The sequence below is a fragment of the Numenius arquata genome, chromosome 7, assembly GCF_964106895.1.
Source record: "Numenius arquata chromosome 7, bNumArq3.hap1.1, whole genome shotgun sequence".
Classification (NCBI taxonomy): Eukaryota; Metazoa; Chordata; class Aves; order Charadriiformes; family Scolopacidae; genus Numenius; species Numenius arquata.
Window position 1 is genome coordinate 13,452,506 of NC_133582.1, and position 21,418 is coordinate 13,473,923.

Genomic DNA, 21,418 nt, shown 5'->3' on the forward strand with positions numbered 1-21,418 from the left:
CTATACTTAGCTCAGGAACAAGCACACAGCTAGAAACCGATGAAGAAGATAATAATGAACGTAATTCTTTAATATAACTTGAATTATAATAAGTACAATTGTTGTGAATTCTTAGATGTATTTATTGGAGGAGGAGAAAGGAAAATACTTAAGGGATTTTTTGTTGTTGTTGCTAATCTTTTTTTTTTTCTAATTGCAAATGATATTCCTTATTATTTTATCCAGAAGCTTGTTGGGGAAACATAGCTGGGTGCCAGTTAAGAAGACTGAATGCTAACGTTAAGTAAGGGTCACTAATTTGAAAATATCTGCAATGATTTGGGAAAAAGCAGTCAGATGGATATCGTTTACTAACTTAAAACTTTTTTTTTTTTTTTTGTTATAGGGGAAAAAAGCTTGATGTTTTGGTCTTGGATCAGGATGTTTGTATTTCACAACATATTTAGTATGTCCTTGCTAGGGAAATCAATACTAAATGACAATGAGGCTTGTATGTGTTAGTTTCTTCTTGATTCAAGGGAAGCTTTACATTCTGCATCTCTCCACGGGTTATTCTGTAGTACATGCAGACAGATGAGTGTAAGCATAGTCTTCAAATTCCGCTGAAAAACCACACAAAACGTCAGTGCAGTGGTGACATAAAAATGGAGCGAGTTCACCTAAAATATGTTATTGCAGTTGTCACAGAAGTGCAGAGTTCAGTATAATGGGTTTGGTTCCTTGATTCTTTTCCATTTTAGGGAAGATAAGACAATTTAATTACAATGTTTTCTGAAAGGATAATGAAGTTCTGTTCATAATTTAACTTCTCTAAATTATAGGTCAGTCTTGTAGGACGTGACAGCATGCCATGGGCAACTTATGCTGATTTTTCATTTGTCTGTTAAAATAAAGATATGGTTAGTATCTTGTTAATAGTTTATCAATTGCGTTTCTTTGGAAGGCAAAGTAAATTCTGTAGGTGAGACTCCAGCTGTGCATACAGCTTTGCATGGACTAAACTTCTTGGTTTATCTAGACTAGTAGTGACCACTAAATATTAACTGAAACAGTGCCTTGTTACTTTCCAGGAATCTGAAAATTGAAAATATTTTGATGTGGGCTCAAGCCAGAACACATAGCACTATTTTGTACGTATAGATAGTTATAGTTACGGTCTTTTGTAATCCCTTCAGTTGACTCCACCAGACCTAAGTATTTGTGCAGTTGTTTTTTAAATTAGTTCATGGTGGTTAAGGGAAGACCAAAAAAAAAAAAAAAATCATCATTATTGATTTAGTTCTCTCCAGTAGCATGCTAGATTATCGTAAACTAAACTTCTATGCATTCAGTGCAGGGTTTATAAAACAAAGAAACAGAAACAACAGAAAAATAGCCAAAATAAAAAGCTCAGTGGTGAACAAGACCAGCATAGGGTCACCGTGCCAAAGGTGTATAATCACTTCTTCGTATCATGAGTTAGAATAATGTCATCCAGGGACTGGTGTTCCTGGCATGTGTAACAAAGTGAAAGGACTCAGGAAGGAATTGCTGGAGATTTCTTCAGGGCTCCCTGGCTAGGAAGGTTAATGGAAGAGTGTTTGTCGATTTTGACCATTTGTGAGCAGGGTGGAGGAGCCACTCCGTGCCCCTCAGCTCCTGTCCTGGGCAGCCGTGTCCTGGCACCCCGGGCATCGCCACTTGTAGGTGGGTTGGGAATTTTGAGAGAAAAAAACAAACCCTGTTTTATGACTCTTGCTGGGGCTTTATTTATTCTCTTTTGAAACTGTAAATGCTATTACGAACCCTCTGAAACATATGTATTGTAAAAGTTTGCCTCCCCCTTCCCGCTCACCATGCCTTGGCTGAGCCAGAGGAGGCAAGATGCCCTGGGCAAGAGCCTGGCTAGTGACAGGGCACCACATCCCTCCTCCACATTTGGGTTTCCCTGGCAGAAAGCAGCATGTCCATTAGGACACAGTTACATCTGAGCCCGAGTATTTCCTCTCCACGCATTTCTTTAATGGCCCCGACCGAGCGACAGGCACACGCAGAGCGAAGCGGCCGCAGGGTGAGGGTGCCGGTGCTGGTGACTGCCTCCTCTGCTCTCCTCATCCCGCTTTGCCATGTTCATCCTGCCAGGCATTAAACACTAGTACTCACAGGCGTTTAATTTAATGCTATAAATACCGGGGTAAACAGAGATGTTCGTGGCAGCGGGATGCTTGAATATCGGGTGCCCTCTAGTGGGGCTGGGACAGGCTGGGATCCACGGTAAAAGGTTCTAGGTCCCAAGCACAAGGTGGTTTTTTGGCATCAGTGCGACAAAGGGGCACCTTCCCAGTGATCTAAAAAGCAAAACTCAAACGTACCTCAGCCTGCGGCGGTGGGATATCGGTGCAGAAGCCCCCGCTGTTTCACCAGCAGACCTTGTATATGCTCACTCGGAGCTCAACCAACATAGAAAATCTTACAGTTTGATGCTGCGTTTTATAACTACCTTGTCTCTTTCTCTCTCTTTTTAGATGCTACAACTGTGGTGGCCTTGACCACCACGCTAAAGAATGTAGTCTACCTCCGCAGCCAAAGAAGTGCCATTACTGTCAGAGCATCATGCACATGGTGGCTAACTGCCCCCATAAAACTGTCTCGCAGCAGCCCACTAGTTCTCAGGGAAGACACGAAGCTGAACCACAGCCTTCCACTTCTGCTGTCCCAAGAGAAGGGGGAGGAACGCATGGTTACTCGTCTCCACCGTACTCTCAGGAAGGCAGGTCGGAGATCTCGGAGCGCTCGGGCAGGTCACCACAGGAAGCTTCATCAAGTAAGTTGTCTGCATCGCCCGAAGAACCGAGCAGAAAGGGGCCTTCTGTTCAGAAAAGGAAAAAAACTTAAAGCATTTGTCATAACTTTAAATTTTCTTTATCCTCTTGGGATGTCTACCTCATGCAAGTACAGGGGAAATAATTTCATTATCAGTAGCTGACCTGGAATTTTAACTACTGTTGAGGAACTGTGAATTTTTTTTTCTTTGATAGACAAATCACTCCAAGCAAAATACATTTGAGCAGGGTGCATTACGTTTTACCTTCTGTATGTGTGTGTATGAGTGTGCATGCGTGTGTGTGTATGTGTACATATCTATAAATATATTTTTTTCCATCAGACCACTCTCCAGCTCCCACAAGACATTACTGTGAAGCAATAGGCACAATATCCACAAACGTTCCTGAACTCATTCCTAGAATGTATTTCCAAATGTGTTCAAAAAAAAAAAAACAAACAAGAAAACCCAAAAAATCTCACTCAAAAAACCCAAACCAAACCTGAAAAACCACACACAGAACTGAGATCAAGACTGTTACTTCTCTTATGAACCAAAGGACACTTTCATATTTTAAAGCTGCCATATGGTACTAAAGATACTAAGACATCCCCCATGTCATCAATTTGAGTTATTTTCTTTCTCATCTCCACAAAGTCCTCCCCTCCCATGCCCATGCAGTGTCATGACTCAATGTGTCTCTCATTGCCACCATCCTTTGCTGGTGAGGAGTTTAAAAGCTCCAGAAAAGACAATGAATGTGTAGTTTCTGTGCTGGTTTCTCAAAATGTTTTGTTAAATTAATATGGTTGTAACTGTAATTTAGATGACTGTTGTGTAGGGGAGAATGTATAAGTTGTTACTGAACAGACCCTTTGGAGTGGTCTCAGGATACCATCCTGTTTAACCCTTTGTATTCTGTGACCATTTAGGGGACCTTGGTGGCAGTAGTAGCAGCAGCAGCAGCAACTTCTCTTGGTCCCAAGTAGTGCCCCTCAATTTGAAGGGTCTTCCCCCTTGTTTTCTGTTGAAATGCCATGGAGAGAACTCCCTAGGGTTTTTTGTTCTTGTCTGTTTTGGTTTTAAAGAAAACGAAATGCAAAGCTAATGAGATCCTGGAATAAATAGTTTCTTAAGAATAAAGGTAGATGGGTACCTGGGGTTGCTCAGTCAGTCTCCCGTGCTGATGATACAGCATGTGTTGAGTCAAGGACAGGTGTCTGCTGCAGACAAGCCTGAGTGAAGGGACCTGCAAATTTGCCAGAAGCCCTGGGCATCATCTGCTGCTTGTGATTTGGAGACTGCTGCTGACCAGCCTTGGTCCAGAGTGAGCTGGGACCACACACTTGTGCATTAAAGAGGAGAAAGATTGGTGGCCTCAGAGCTAGACTCCCTGGGCTGCAGCCCTTGCTCGGGGTTAATAGAGTTGGAGCCTATCAAAACTTCAAGTCGCTTCCCATTTGTAACTTCTGAATTACCAAGTCATACGTAAGATAACGTACTTTGACAAATCCCATTGCGGATGTAAGTTAATTAGAGAAACCTGTATAATCCTTAACATTGGCAATAAACACAGGCTGTTAAAGCTTGAAAGAGTCAGGTAGGTTTAAGCTCGGATAATCAAACTAAAGAAACAGCCTGCACAAAAGGCTGCGGCGAGCCAAAGTCCTACCCGTGGCAGCTCTTTGGCAGCCAACGGCTACCACAGGTACGCAGCTGGCTCCTTACACAGCCTCCCCCTTCCCACTTGTCCTGCCAGAGGAGACTTTTACTGTTGCTGCTGCTGCTTCAGTAAACAGGTAGTAATCAAACGCCTCAGTGAAGGGCACAATTTCAAGAAAGTTATTTTGTGTGAATTCCTTGCCAGTGTTCGCGAGACTCTCGATGGTTTATACTGAAGTTCTCAGTGTACTAATGCAAAGCTTACCTTTGACGATATTGAATGTGATATATCTATAGAGAAGAACTTCCTTGCCTTACGTAAGGATAGTAAACTTATTTAAATTATGTAGACAAATCAAAGTGGCATTGCTTAACCTTCTAGCCGGTGTAAAAACCAGGTTAAACAGCAAAGATGCAAAACTTAGGTCACTTTGAAAATTTAAACCAAAGTTCCTTATAGAAATAGGCAATTGTGGATTTGAAAACTGGTCATTCCCTGTTTATATGTAAGAAGTTCAGAGCTGAGATAAGGAAATATTTTCAACACGCAGATTTTAATTGGTGCTGTTTGAAATCACCATGTGCACCAAAGTCAGACTGAACTGCTAAGAGCACATACCAAACCCTATCGTATTGTTGAAAGCTTAAGGTTTTATTTTTATATATTAGAATGTTATCACTATTACATAACATACTCAGGACAAAGAACTTTGCTCAGGGAATATACCATGTAATGTTGTGTTTTCTTTACAGAATAGTCTACAGACCTGCTTACTCAGAACAAACCAAATAGTCTTAGACCTTTTTATCTCTATATAAGTATTATGTACTGATATTAGTAACTACCTCTGAGTTGACATAGACCTACATTTCTGATAATCAGATCTCAGCATTTTGTATTTTAAGTTCCTGTGAAATGATAAAGTGGTATTCTGTACTGGTTGCTTATGTGAGCATTCGTGTCTTTACATTCACAGGGTCTGAGTTTTCAGAGATGCCGGGCATCCACAGCTCCCACTGACTTCCAGTCGGAGTTGCTGGTGCTTAGCTTTTCTAGGAGGGGAGGGATGGGGGACGGGGGGGTGGAGGGGGAAGAATAAAAACACAAAAGCATCAAGTCCACTTTGTTTACATAGGTAACAATAAAATTATTATTCTGTTTACAGCAAAATGCTACCTCATATTTACTGCATAAACACACCTTTGTGCTGCTCTAGCCTTAAAGGTGGCTGTTGATCTATGGTACATACTTTTTATCTGTACTAAATATGTAACTGATAGTTCACCACTGCATACATTATGGCAAATACTTGTTTAAGATGAAGCATCCATTTGAAATTATGAGACGTTTCTAAACATTTCTTTGAAAGTTTTTATTTTTCTGTCTAAAGGATTATGGGCACTGTTCACGAAAATAAATACATCCTCCAGAAGAGACGAAAATGTACATGCCTAAGTTAAACGTATAGCAGCACAAGCTGCGGCAGGTAACTATTTAGCACTGGGCTGCAGTAGAAAAAACATATCTAGTTGTACTTCTTCAATAGGCTGCTCCAAATAAGCAAAGAACCCTTTAAAGAAAGAGGCATAGACTGAGTTTAGGATTCTTCCTTCATGTCTAAGGACAAAATGAATATTCTGCAGCATTGGCTCAGCCTAGATTTCCCCTATTCACCAGCCTGTCCTTGCCAGAATGCTTCACAATAGGACTCGTCTGAGTAGAAATAGTTCAAATATCTGCTCAGAGAGCTCTATTTTTCTCCTAACAATACTGGAGAGAAGGTTAAACCTGGAACAAGAATCTCTCTCCCTCCCATCATCCCACCCCAGAATACTCAATTTGATTTAATCGTAAGGGACATTGCGAGGTATTTTTTTTACTCTCGCCCCAGGAGAGGTCATGGTATTTATTTACCTGCCACGAAAGATAGGCCATGAGGAAGACTTGTATTTGGAGGCAGAGCCAAATAACTTTTTGCTGCAGTTGATGGTAGATCTGGCGGTGTAATACCATTTGCAGTATTTTGCTTCTAGCCAGCTTTCAGGGAGTGCCAAACACCACATTTGGATCCTACCTCTTCCCTTTGTAGGCTGCCCTTTTCAGCCCAGTTTTACTTTGCACCAGTGTTATCCTGGAGTTCCTGCTTAGTCATACTTAGTTTTGTGAATAGAGCCCCATAAAAAGTGTTTATAGATCTTGTAACATTCTTTGTAAGAAGAATTATAAAAGAACATGGGAAATCTCATCGAGTCTTAAATTTAATTTAATTAATTTATCTGTAAGAAATGTTTATCATAAAAAAATATATATGTATTCCCCTGTGCTAGATATAAAAGTAATTGGGAAGATATGTACATGTGCAGATGCACTGATTTTAATTTTCTAGAAGTCTTACTGAGATTTGAGTATTGTTTTAGAGACAAGCAGAGCCTTGTTAAACGCATCGATCTTATTTTGCTTAGTATATCAACAGCCTCTTCTTTAAGATCCGTTGGTTGTGTTACCCCTGTTACAACTGTTGACTGCTAACAAGAGGTTGATCTGTGAACACACGCTTCTTTTTTTATAATAAACCAGAGCTGTACATTAGCAGCTTTGGGAGTGTTTTTATGAGAATGTTAAAAAGTACCAAGGTATTTGCTACCATTGTCGTTGAACCAAATGTAAGAGCAACCATCTTTGCAAAGGATAATGGTTTTGACTACCTCTTGGATTACTAAGTTAAGCAACAACTGGCTGACAAACATCACCAGACTGGCTTAAACTAGTATGTGTTGCTTGTGGTAATAATAACAATAACCATACTAGAGACCAAAGTGAACACTGATTTCTATATGTCTTTAATACTGTGTCTTATCTAGTGTTTTTAAATTATCTTCTGTAGTATAGATTACCTCATTGTCCATTTTGACTTCTATGTTGTTTACAAGGTGAAATAAAAGAAAAATCACTTGAATTTTATGTTTTAAGAAAAAGACAGTGAGTTGAAGTTCTGAAGGTCGTTTCACCTGTTTACTGTCTTGAGGGACTAAAGCACTGATTGCCTTTCTACATATCATGTATTTTATATTCTCATTTCATGCCTAATATCTTTTTTTCCTGTCAGTCATGGATATTGTGAGGTTTAAAAGAATTACTTGATTAAAAATAAAACATATAACGTTGGCATTTACAGTGGGCCTTTGAGATTTTCTTTTATTTGTGTGATAAAAAACCACCGTACAGTCTCTGGGCAGACTTTTCATATGCACCTATGTTCACTTAGTTTTATCTTCAGAAAAGATAATTTTACTTATGTAAGGTGTTATTGGGAGAAGGGAGGAATAAATGATTAATGCATACCTGGATCATATTAGCAATGCTGCTGAAATTGCACCCCAAAACCTATTCAGCTATTGACATTAAACTGCAAGATTATAGCTTTTTGGTACTTATTCTCTGTGAGAATATACTGGTCATTAAAGTTATCAGACATTTGGGTTATACAAGTGCTGTGATCTACCATCACCTGGAAATTCCATCACTAAATTGCATAAAGTGTATTGGTGAAGTGGATAGCGTTAGTTCATCATTCTGAATTAAAATATTTGAGGGCTTGTATATGATAACTCCACTGCCTGTGTTACAGTGCAAGGCTCTACATATAGGTAATAGCAAAATTTTAAGAATCTCTACAAAGCAGAAAAGGAGGGTTTTTTTTCCCTGTTTGTACAAACATCTGCAGGAAGGGTTACCGTCTACTCACTCTTCTAGTCACATAAAACTTCATTTACTTCCCCTATACCCCCTACCCCTCTAATTTATGGCCTTAGAAAAGAGCGAGCTACTAAGGTGTCCCGAACACATCCCGTCACATCCAGTCCTGTCCCCACCCCACTCCAACCTGTAGCCAAATAGTTTTCATCACTTTGTGGAAAGGGGAAGAGGTGACTCTGAATCCCCTTGGCTAAGATCTCCCATATGTCCCACTTCCCGGGCCAGTCACAAGGAGTAAGGCTTTCTTAAAACATCTCACAAGAGCGTTCGTTGAGGAGCACAGTTCGCTCCGAACACACAACCTGCCTGACCCCAGTGTTTTGCGGAATGTGAGGGCACACCCTGGGCTTACCACCATCTATTCTGCACCACCCCACAAGATGATAGAGGAGCAAGCCATCTCGGGGAGCTGTGAGCAGCTCTGGATGTGCACAAGAAGCCCTTAGAAACAAGTGAAACGGAGAAGCCTCCTCTCCAGTCTAATAGCGGCTGAAACCAAAGTGCCTGGAAGAGCAGCAACACCCGATTCTTCCCGCCTGGTCTCTGATACATGCATGCCTCCCTGCCAGAGCGTCTGGAGGCCAGTGGTCTTCAGCCTTTCTTTCAGCAGCTCCCCCCGACAGTTAAGAACTATTATCTTCATGTTCAAGTCTTGTGCACTGCGCAAAGACAGATCATCGGGAGTACCTAAATCCACTGCCGCAAGCCAAGCCCCCCTGCCTAGCCATGCAGAGAAGCTGTAACTGCCACGTGGCGTTTACAACAACATTGATTCACACAGAGAAGAAATTCTTGGGTTGAAGCTTCTGAATTAGTCAAAAAAGTAACATCAAAAATCACAGCAGCCCTTTGAAATAATTATAAAAGCAGCATGTTCATTTTCTGCCCTGTTCTGTAGCTTTTAGGGCTCATGCTTCCAAGCTATTTCCAGCCTTTCTGTAACCCTAAGTGCCAAAACAAATTTAGCCTTTTTTGAAAGAACTTTTTCCTGCAATCTGCTGGGACCAAGAGCTATTTACACAAGCCAGTCATTTCAAAATTACTTTTAAGTAATTTACTCTTAAGCCAGAAGTACATGGATGTTTCCATTAGTGAAGATAATTAACCAGAGTGCAATCTCTCAACCATGGCATGGAGCTGGACTGCATTTTTCTTTCCTTTGACATCTTCAAGACTGTCTAGAGATGGTTTGTAGCTGGAAAAGAACCGATGGACTCATCTTGGCTATCGCTCAGTAAACCTGTTACTGGCAGCACTGCCACAAAAGCCAGGTTTTTCAGTCATTCCGGCTTACGACACAGGTTTGTATGGCAGGTGGTTGCACTGCCACGCTCATAGTCTTCAATATTCTAGAAAACTAGTTCTTTTGTCTCCTTTCCCTTTTAGAAATGTACTGAATTATCATGTCCTAGGCTCTTTAAAGCAATTAGCTAACGCCACGCGCACCCCAAAACCAAACAAAACAAAATTAAAAAAAAAAACACACACCAAAACACCTTAGTTGGACCATTCAAAATATTTGAGGCTATCAGACTAAATAGACATTTTGGGAAATATTGGCTGAAAGTTACTGGAGTAACTTAAAATAAGTTGAATTTGGAAGTATTTTGGAAGCTGCCTATGGAAGAAAGCAGAAATGCCCCTTCTTCCCCGAGGCAGCACAGCAAGGACGGGGGCTCGAAGCACAGCAAGTTCCTTTCCATCCGGCCCCCGTTCCTTTCATCTCTCCCTGACCTATACTGACAGCTGTGACCAAAAGTCACAGTCAAGCCTGCTGAACCATAACTTCCATGGAGTTTCAAGGCGGAAGTTTCTGGAAAGCAGTTTCCTGGCACAAAGCTGGGCAGAGAGGAGCAGAGGCTCCCCTCACGGAGACCCTCTGCTTGGCAGCCACAGCGTGGGAGGGTAAAGGGGGCAGGCACAAGTGCCACCCCAGTGTTCCTCGAGCCCCAGGAACTTTTTCTGTGTTAGTGAAAGCCAAGGGGAATTCAAGCAAAAGAACCTCAGGAACAGACAAATGGTTCCAGCAGCAGGTGATTTAAAAAAAAAAAAAAAAAAACAAAACAGAGGGTAAGGTTTTCTAGCCCTTCCAACCAAAGAATCAAACTGGAAAAATTGGGATTACCGGCACCTCCTGGATTTTAGGGACAGCCTATGAGGGGTTTCAGGGAGCAGCAGTAGGCTCAGCTCCCCTTCCACTGGGTAAAGTTCCATTTCCACACCAGGGACTGGAATTGGTTTTGCCAATGACTCATGAAGAAGAGGTGGCCCTGAACTGGCCCCTCTACTAAAAGCTACAGCCTTGTTCCCCTGAAGCTCCTGAGTCATATTTGAGCTCTTAGTTATTCTCAGCAGACACCAGAGAGTGCCATTAGCCATACTGGTGTATTTAACACACACACTCACATGCTAAAGAGGGCACACGTGTCAGGAGGAATGCTTAGACCATCTCACTGAGGCATTTCACCTTGGTCGTCTGGAAGCCCTGGACAGGACAGTTTGGCTGTGGAGACTTTGTTGTGGGCAGGTACAGCTTCCTGAGCCACACAAACGTTTTGGCTAATTTGGGAAGGGTAAGGCAGAGATTCTCCTTTCTACCAGCTTAGCCGTGCACCCTTTCCCCCCCCCCCCCCCCCCTTTTTTTTTTTTTTACTAACATTTCTCAGCATTGCACTGTTGGATGAAACAGCAAAAAAAAAAAAAAACAACCTGAAATGAGTAACAAATTTGAAGAAGAATTTGTCAAGCAATTAGGAAAATTGCATACAGATGTTAAAGCAAGGTACAAACTACATTAGAAGCATTAGGTACATCATTACCAGACAAATCTCACTGCTATTATTGAGCAAGTCACCTCACTGTTCTGAGTGATGACAAGACATAGGCACTTAGGGCTGAAAATGTGTTTCCCCCCTGGGGCCAGCCCTGGGGATTCAGGCCAGCCCCATGCCAGGCAGCAGTACCTACAAAGCAGAACACATCCTGCTGTTTCTGTCAACAGCTCAGCTCAAGGGTGATCACTCCCTTCAGTGGACATTTAAATACAGAATCACAGAATATTTTTGGTTGGATGGGACCTTTGAGATCATCGAGTCCAACCAACAACAACAAAACAAAACCAAACAAACAAAAAAAAAAAGCCCACACCCAAAAAATCCCAGAACACCAACACCAAAACCAAACCAAACCAAACGAAACACCCACAACCACACCCCACCCCACTCACAAACCAACAATCTCGGGCACTGGAGCATGCTCTGAAGTACCATGTCTACACATTTCTTAAATACCTCCAGGGATGGCGACTCCACCACCTCCCTGGGCAGGCTGTTCCAGTGCCTGACCACTCTCTCAGTAAAGTCATTCTTCCTAATACCTAATCTAAACCTCCCCTGCTGCAACTTCAGACCATTTCCTCTGGTGCTGCCATTATTCATTTGGGAGAAGAGGCCAACACCCACCTCTCTACAACCTCCTTTCAGGGAGTCGTAGAGGGCAATGAGGTCTCCCCTCAGCCTCCTCTTCTCCAAACTAAACATGCCCAGTTCCCTCAGCCTCTCCTCATATGACTTGTTCTCTAGACCCCTCACCAGCTTGGTGGCTCTCCTCTGGACACGCTCCAGCAGCTCAGTGTCCTTCCTGTAGTGAGGGGCCCAGAACTGAACACAGCACTCGAGGTGAGGCCTCACCAGGGCCAAGTACAGAGGCACCATCACCTCCCTACTCCTGCTGGCCACGCTATTCCTGATACAGGCCAGGATGCCGTTGGCTTTCTTGGCTACCTCCAAATACCACACATAACCCCATGCGCAATTTCCTTCCCTGTATTCTGTTTAACTGGTTCCTTGGGTGCTTGAATGTTTTTCACATCACATCTGCCCTGGAGCACACACTGTAGCTGTTCCCCAGAGCACTTCACAGGGCTAGGTTTTATTTTGCACCTTTTTTGACTATGTATTTGCTAGACCTGTACCACAAGTACACAGACTGCCACAGTTAAGGACACATGTCCCCTCTGTGCTGTATTTGCAGACCATTAGTTAGGGTGGCTCCCAACCCAGGGAGCACCATTGCCCAGACTTTCTCCTGCAGTGCTGTGGAACTACTACCTGCAAGGACAAGAGGGTGCTTATAGCTGAACTCAGACCAGACTAACCCACCTGGACACAAAGAACAGACCCTATCATCTCCTCTGTGAAGATCTGCTGTGGTCATAAAAGCATCAAACCCGTGAAACTCTCTCTCCTTTCCGAGTGGAGCCATCAGCATCTCTTCCTGGCTTCAGGCCGTGGTGAGAATATCTAAGACAAGAACATCTGTAATATGCATCTTTGGTAAGAGCAGCTGTGTCAGATTCCTGTTTGGGGCTATGGGGCAGCTGAAGGGCAGCTGAAAACCTATGAGCTTTTAGCACCAAAGCAGCAGGTGGGTTCTCTGCACTATCTGCTTTTGTTTCAAAAATTTCCCCAGCATGTGTGGCTTCCAAATGGATGAGCACAGCATCATATGCCGGCTGGTACCATGTGCTTTAACATCAATAATGGATCCCTACCCAAGGTCAAGGGAGGCCAAGAATATTGCACCCTGAGCCAGTACTACTGAGCAACAGCCACCTCTGCAGAATACCCTTCTTGTGGGTGCTGTGTTCTGCTCAGAGCTCACCACTATTCCAGCTGAATAAAGGCCATGCATTGCAAAGAGGAAGGTAAAAACCTGTTCCTAGAAACCTCCAGTGCTCCACAGATCACCCCACAGATCCCAGAAAGCAGCAAGGGAGGGGTGAAATTTCAGTTCCCACCTCCAGCTGTTAGACCAGACAGCAGCGTCTCTACAGACAATGACATAAAACCTCCTCTATTTTGTTTATACACAATTTCCTGTGGTTTGTTCAGCTTGACAAGGTGTCAAAGTTGGGCCTAAGGTTTTTCCCAACAAGGATGTAAGATAAACATTTTCTGACCACTCAGGCAACTGGTAAGTGTTTGGAGCTGGGAATGACAATGGGCTGATCTATCTCTGAGGCTTAGGCAGATATTTTTCTCTACCAGCACAAGAAGTTCCTCAAATCAGAGGCATTGACAGCGCTTTTACACAGCAGGGCTAGGACTGATTTCCAGGTGAAGTTTTCCAGCAAAAAATTAGCCTACATGGCTACCTGGATAAGAGGAGCTACAGCTAGACAGGGGGACACAAGAGGTACAGGGAAGGTAATGGAAGAAAATATACTGATGAGCACAGATCTTGATCCCCTAAGATGAGATTTATTACCTTGCAGCTAAGAGTCGCAAGTAGTTACCAGAAAAACCTTGTCACCCCTGTGAGTCACACAGGCAGATGCTATACTCGTTCGAAATAAAAACCAAATCATCCATTTCCTGGAACGCTACCACCACAAAGTGTAAGACAGAAAGTGAAGTGACAGGATACAAGAAGAAAGGGCTGGTGAGAGAATAAAGAAGGTCAAGAGTCTCTTTCAATTGGTTTCCTCTGGCTGCAGAGAGACGCCGGGGCTCCTGGGGTCACCCAAAGTCCCCACCAGATCTTCCCAGGCTCGTGCCGGCACCGCCAGCATCCACCCGCACTCATCGCCCGGCACCTCTTAAGTGTCCATCTAACCTATTCCAGAGGGGTTTCTGAGCCTGGTTTTGTCCCTGCTGAGACAAAGGGGGAAGGATTTGGGTCACTGTGAGCTTTTGTCAGAAAGGTTCCCTAAATTAGCTCCTCTGTTTGAGATAAAAGGAAGAAAGAGGTCCATCTTTATTTTCCCCATTCATCTGTCGTAATTACTCCCTCTCATCCCTGTCTGCTATTCACTGGCTCTCAGCAAGGCCCCGGCAGCCAGGTCACAGGTCAGTGCGGAGGACGAGCCTCCGCTTCCCTGAAAAGGATTGAAACATCTTAAGTGCAGCTTCCAGAAAGTGCCCGTCCGTTCCGTAAAAGTGGGCTTGGTGAACCACACCAGCAGTGACACGGTGAGGAGACCAGGGGCCTGGAAATCACTGCCCCTACACTTCATTCTCAGGACATAATTTGGTTTGTTCAGAGTCTCAGGACAGTTAATGCACCCCAAATCTCTTTATTGTGCACTGCTTTATTCCTCCAGATTACAAGGTATTTGCCTTGCAAATTTTCAGATCTACTTATCCGCCTCCTCTGTATCTTTAACAAGTTTTAATTCAATGCATAATTTTGCTCTAGTTGTTATTGTTATTAATGATCTCTGGGTAATTGTCCTTTTCTTCTAGGGCCTAGGAGAAGGTTTTACCTATACATTTCGTATTACAGCTAGCGCTGGACATACGTACGGAGGACCACTGCCTGCACGACAGGCACCACGCAACTTTGCTGTGTTCACAGACAGTTACAGGTACTGAAGCTAGAAGGTTCCACTTGAAATTGTCTCACACAGATCATCAGAAAAACTGCCTTGCATGCACTCAAATAGACATGGGGAGAATCTCAGCTAACCAAAAGAAAATGGTGGTGTGGGGGTTTCCCAGTGTAACGTATTGCCCTTCAGCTGTGGTGCTTGAGCCAGAATTCACGGAAGCACAGAAAGCTCCTGGCAGTGCCACTGGAGAGCGTAGACAAGGCCATATGAGAAAAGGATGATTCTGAACTACACATGACTAAAGCACTCAGAAATACCTGCGTATATTCACATCCTGTTATTTTTCCGTTAAAAAAATATTAAAAAAATATAAAAAAGCTGTGACATGATTGTTGCGCAGACAGGAACAGGCTGCAGTCCTAACATGAGACCATTTGCTTGAGGGAGATATTTTTTATTCAAAGTTTAAGCTCAAAGCAAGAGGAGAATGTCACACCATCCAACCCCTGGCTCACACCTCATTTAGGATTTTTTTGAGGCTCTCTTGAATTTATTCTACATAAAAGCTGTTTGCTGCCCTGTGGAAAGATGCTTATTTGGGAGGTGTGCCTCCAGATAAACACCTAGATCCACCTCACAGGATCCTGTGAGTATGGGATGCTCACATACATTACGCAAAAGGAATCCGAGGACACACCACTGCAGGGTCACTGTTGTGAGCATTATTAATAACATATCAGAAGCTTGTACACGTACATGTTGCTTACATGAAGAATTGTACCCTAAAAGAAGCACAGCCCCCCTTATCCAATGGATGTTCCTGGAAAAGTATAAAGACTCATAACTCTTAGCTCAAGTAGAAGAAATGGGACCACAGAGGTTATATCTTGCAAAATAACACCCCATCTATGATTTTGAACAGCCCCTCCCCAGCCTGTGAGCTGATCTTACGATTCCCAGGGGCCCAAGTCAATTTTTTGTCTGCCAGCACCTGCAGGATGATTCCCCTCCTTCCCCTGCTCAGCTTGCTCCTGCCGGACAGGAGGAACTTGTGCCTGACACCCTGGACCCTCTGCTGCTGTTCTTGCTGCCAGCTGAGACAAGAGAAGCCCAGCTGCCCTAAGGCACAGCTCCATGAACAGCTGGAAGGGGTGTGCGTGTGTGTGTAAGCAACTCTCCCAGCTACACCACATTATTGCAGCGCTGGGGCAAGTGCCCGGCCACCGCTCTCAGCCCCAGGCTCGCCAAGGCACTGCAGAGTCCCAGCAAAGTCCCTGGGGGATAAGCTCATACTTTTTGCTCCCACAGTTTACCAACATGCCAACACAAGCATTGTATTAATTTTCTCTTCTTTCTGCAGCCCAGCCTTCTCCCTGCTGGAAATCAGCAACAGATGAAAGAGGAAAAGTAGTATTTTCCCCTCATGTTTTCATGCAATTACTAATACTACAAAACGCATGCATTTTTGTATCACTCTTCCAGATAGTTCCTCTCTTGAACCATGCCCAGACAGATCTCCACTTCAGTTGAAGTTCAGGGATTTGCATTCAGCAGCGAAAATGCCCTAATGGGGCTGTCTCCCCTGCAGTAGTTACACCAGTGACCTTCCTCCCCTGAAAGGGAACCTAAAGCCCCGGTCATGGGTCCAGCCCAGTTCAATGCTCTCAGCATCCATGGGGGGGATGGAAAGTGCCCTCAGATGGCATGAAGCTAAAAGGGATGATTGAGGATAGGGTTAGAGGAAGAACATACACATGTAGCAGGGTGGATGGATGTTCCTCTGCGCTTGTGAGACCCCTCCTGGAGTACTGTGTCCAGCTTTGGAGTCCTCAACACAGAAAGGACATGGACCTGTTGGAACGGGTCCAGCGGAGGGCCACGAGGATGATCAGAGGGATGGAGCACCTCTCCTATGAAGACAGACTGAGAGAGCTGGGGTTGTTCAGCCTGGAGAAGAGAAGGCTCCGGGGAGACCTTATAACAGCCTATCAATACCTGAAGGGAGCCTACAGAAGAGCTGAAGAGGGACTCTTTATCAGGAAGAGTGGTGACAGGACAAGGGGCAATGGTTTTAAATTGGAAGAGAAGAGATTTAGATTAGATATAAGGAAGAAATTCTTTACAGTGAGGGTGGTGAGGCACTGGAACAGGTTGCCCAGGGAAGTTGTGGATGCCCCATCCCTGGAAGTGTTCAAGGCCAGGCTGGATGGGGCTTTGAGCAACCTGCTCTAGTGAGAGGTGTCCCTGCCCATGGCAGGGGGGTTGGAACTAGATGATCTTTAAGGTCCTTTCCAACTCTAGCCATTCTATGATTCTATGATTCTATGATTTCAGTAGTGGCAAGCAGGGTGCAGTAGCTTTCCAGAGGACAAAACGTATATGTGAAATATTTGGCAGCACTGGAAGAAAAAAAAATAGGAAAATTGTGATGGGCCAGCTACTGAATGCATATCGACAACATGTAATTGTTGCTGACAGAAGTTTGTTTGAGAAGATACACATGGAAACATCATATAAGCAAACATCTGAGGGAATTCACTCTGTTCTGCCATCAGTGCCAAGGACCCAGCTGGAGCGGCTTTTCTAGTTGAAAGTACCACACCATAAGGTGACAGCTTCTGGTGCAAGCAATAAATGCAAAAAAGATGCCAGCTATGAGGGTAGGCTGGAAGAAGCAGATGTTGATGTCTCTCCTTTTACGGGGAAAGCTGTCTCAAAGGGACTAACAAACAGTTGTTCTCCAAGTCCAAAGGAGAGAGAGAAAAAAAACCCCACTAGACCCAGTTTCCTTTTGCAGCAGTTTTAAGCAGGTCAGCAGGAGACAAGTACTGAACACCCACCTATCCGACCTTGCGAGGCAGGGGTTCCCAGGTTGGGCCAGACAAGCCCAGAAGCGGGTTCATTTTTCCTTCCCCTGCCCCGTTCTGAAGGGGCAAGGACCACCGGGGAAATGGCAGAGCAGCCAGCTGGGATCTTGAATGCCTTGGGACTGCCACAGCATTAGCTGCCAAAATTAATCTGCTGCTTCCCTGCTATGCCGCACAATGTACTGAAATTGTAGCAAGGCAGGCTTTGACGAGAAATGTCCCATTTACCTGGCCATGAGGGCGACACTCACTCTGCAAGAGCCATACTGCAGACGCCAAAAATACCTTTAATAACAGCTCAGTAGATGTCACTTTTTTGTCTTCATAGTACAAGCCAGAACTGGGCTTGAATATTAGTGCATTAAGGTTAATATACAGGGTATTCAGTCAACAGAGCTAGTAAGGAAAACAAAAAGAGTGCAAGAACATACGTAAGAGGGTCTGATTTTCAAAACTGAAGTTTAGTACTGGCGAGTGCCAGATGACAGTGGAAATTCTCCAGAAACACTTCCCTCTTTGGAAAAGAAAAATCATTTTTTCTTCACTCCAGAAGCCATTAAAATATTTCCCGTACTGTTTACATACATCATCTCCTTTTTCAGCTTGATTCCATTGGGGATTTCCGTAACTTTCCACAGTCAGCTCTTTTTAGTACTTCTAAATGTGCTGTATAGTGTGATAAATGTCATGCTGGACAAAAGCAGAACTCAAAGCAACTGCTTCAAGATACAAATAGCTTAGTGATCATTCTTTCCATTACATGATTAAGTTACTCACTGCACAATTGATTTTTCCCTTGTCTTTTTTCAGTAGGCTCTATTGGCTCTAACTCAGGTGGAGAAAGCATCTCTAAGAGGAAGACAGGAATCGGGAAGAGAGTTGGGAGATTTAAGTTGCACTGTCACTTGTGGTATGCTGTCGTAGCTGCGTACTTCTTTAATGAGAATAGCTCTCTGGTGAGGTTGTGCAGGGGTTACAGATTTACCAATTATCAGAACAACTCACTTCATTTTAGTAGTTTCTCTGGAAAGTTTGTGACCATAACTATACTGGTCCATCCCAGCCTAGCGAAATGTTACCTCCATCACTTCGGGCACTGTGAGACATACTCTCCGCTCATCTGGCTCATCACCACTCTTTGCCAAATTGGTGTCTTTCCAATTAACTGATTTTTTTTGCATTTGCAAAAAAGCATGGGAGGTTCCTCCCCAGTAGAGGCTGCTGTTTGTCTGCAATCCTGTCTTCCAACATGAGCAATTTTTAGATTTCTCCTCTGCTGAACAAAACAGCACAAATTCCAGGGTGCTGTCACACATAACTCCTTTCTGTTACAGCATCTGATGGTCGATCAGAGCTCAGCTGCGACCAGGCCGTCAGGCTGTGCTGGAAGAAACCCTTGGCTGAGCGCAATCTAGAAGCGGTTTAGGAACTGGCTTGGCCATAACGCTGCCTTCCAGCTCCACATTTCCTGACCCTGAGAAGGTGCCTGCAGCAGAGAAGAGTTACCAATTCAGTTCTCTTTGCTGCTTCCATTTTTAAGGTAACATTCAGAAAGCAATCGGTCTTCTGAGATGCTTATGATGAGTGGAGATAAAATTTAACATTTAGCAGAGTCTCCATCCATTAAGACAGTCATTGTAAAAATTACCTGGGTTGAGCTGAATGCAATGTAAGCAACTTGTAGACAAACTGTAATCAGCTCCGACTGATTGATTTAAATGAATATAACAGAAGAAAATCCATGGATTCCATAGTAATATCCCATGGATACATATCACCTATGTATTCATGTGCCATTTAGGACACAAACTAAATATGCTGAACCCAAACTGTTGCCTGTGCTGTGAAGAAAACCAGGGTTCTCCACCCGCTAAAACAAAACGCAAAAAAACAAGCCCCACTCATCTTGTTACAGATTTGCTTTAAAAGGTTATTTAGGGATCTTTATTTGTCTCTTGGCTTTTCACCTGCGGAGGCTCAGAGCCCCTGTTTCTAGGACAGGGCAGCAGAGGGAGCAGCATTCACTGCAGGGTGTTGAGAAGAATTCAAGTTCTCCAGGAATGACAGACTAAAAAAAAACATTTTCTTGGTCTTCTACTTCTCCTGCCCTCCTCAAAAAGAGCTCATAGTACTAGGTTAATGCAATTAAAGGATGCCTGAGACACACCAGGAGAGATTTTTTTTTGAAAAAAACCAAAGCTTTTTGACAAACTCCACCTTTTTTCTATTTAAATAATGATTTCCCCTTTGCCATTTAAACATTCATATTCCCTAAGGTGTTTTACAATACATCCTGTGCATGTAAAAAAACATTTTCTATTTAATACACTCAAAGTCAAAAGAAGCAGTAACCTATTAGACAGTTACTCCTCCAGATATAATGCTAATGATGTCAACACAAGGGTTTCTTGCTGTTGCTGATTATACAGTTTAGTGGTGACCATATAAAAATCTACAAACAAGCATAATAAAGTTTGCTTCAAAAACTGTCCCTACAGCCAGATGATGTCCAAAGAAGGAAAGAGGGAAGGGAGGAGGAAAGGGACAGGCAGCCAGACAAGCCCCACAACGCTTGTGTGATCTTCATTTCTCTACAGGGTTTCCAGAAGAGCAACTCAAATTTCCCATCCTTGCCACCAAGCATCTTTTGGTTTTAGACAAAATTGTATCATTGCAATTCCTCCTTACACTTGCAAGGATGAAATACCAGCTGGAACACAGGACTAAACCTGTCCATATTTCTAAGAAGGACAAATCCCTGTGGAGCTATAAACTGCAGGGTTTATGCAGACCATTTGCCCTGTGCTCAGGATCACTTACCTCTTCCCAGCCACGAGAGGATGTACACCACAGCAGCAGCAGTTTAAGCACATCCCACAAATGCATCTTCAGGGGATTTTTCCCAAGCACAGAGGATGATCTAGCTCAACTCCAAGAAGACAGAGAGCACCTCTGCCATATCCATGGGCTGATTTGCTCCTCCTGGCTCAGCTCACTCCTCTCTCCTCACACCCAGCCAAATGAATCAGCCAGCTCCACCTGGGTTTCCTCATTGCCACTGATTCTTGTGCAATCCCCATGCCGAGGAAAAAAAAAACGTTTCCCCCAGCTCACAGTTCTGTCCTGGCTGTGTTTTGGCACAGGCCAGTGGTTCTGCACTCCAGGAAAGGGAAACGGTGGTGGAGGTGTGATGGGAAAATGTCAACGGAACAATAATGCTGTGATTTTAACTAGTATTTAAAAAGATCTCTTTAAAGTCCTGCTTCTGAGCAGTACAAAGGGTTTCTGTCTCACTCCTCTGGAAGTGACTGCATGCCTCATGCCTCATACTCATCCCAAAGCCCTTAGAAATCAGGACAATACCACCTTCATGCCCCATTTAGCCAGGAGCAGGTATGTTACATGCCCTTCCTAAGTTTAAGCCAGCAACCCAGCCAAAAAGCAGTGTCACCTGCCAGCGCTCCTGAGTACCCCTGCCTGGAGAAGTAGCCTAAGGGACCTAAGGTTGGGGACTTGACTAGAAAATTAAATTTGCAAACTTTTGAAAGGGATTCCCTCCTCCTTTCTCCCCTTTCGTAGTCCAATGACAGCTTTTGAAAAATTACATGAGGAGGAAAAGGTGGAGAGATAAACACAGATCAGTGTTTGGTTTTCTAAGTCAGCTTTCAGCGAACACTAGTCCTCAGAAAGTGTTCCTTGAAAGCCAAAGTATTTGCAGACATGAGCAACCAAACCCTGGAAATTTTTAGCCAAGAAAAGTTTTTATAGAAAAAGCTTTTCATAAAGATTTTTCTTGAAAAACTTTTCATAAAAACATTACTCATGAAACCAAGCTGGAAAAGGAGTACAGAAAAAGTCTGGCTAAATGGTGAAAACAGGTGAAAATGAGGGAAGGAATGAGATTACAGGAAAAACAATGGAAAAAGCACTGAAAAGAGCCTGGCTCTTTTAAAGAATAAAGATTAAAGAAGGTTAAAGAATAATCTTCTTTATTCCCT

General features: G+C 43.5%; 1 protein-coding gene across 1 annotated transcript in view; it reads left to right on the top strand.

The window, feature by feature from the left end:
* LIN28B (lin-28 homolog B) overlaps positions 1–2,874 on the top strand; it is an 81,659-nt gene extending 78,785 nt beyond the window's left edge. The window contains exon 4 of the mRNA XM_074150813.1: positions 2,505–2,874. Within this exon, the coding sequence (XP_074006914.1) occupies positions 2,505–2,874 (370 nt within the window). The remainder of the gene's footprint in view (positions 1–2,504) is intronic.
* Positions 2,875–21,418: the final 18,544 nt, after the last annotated feature.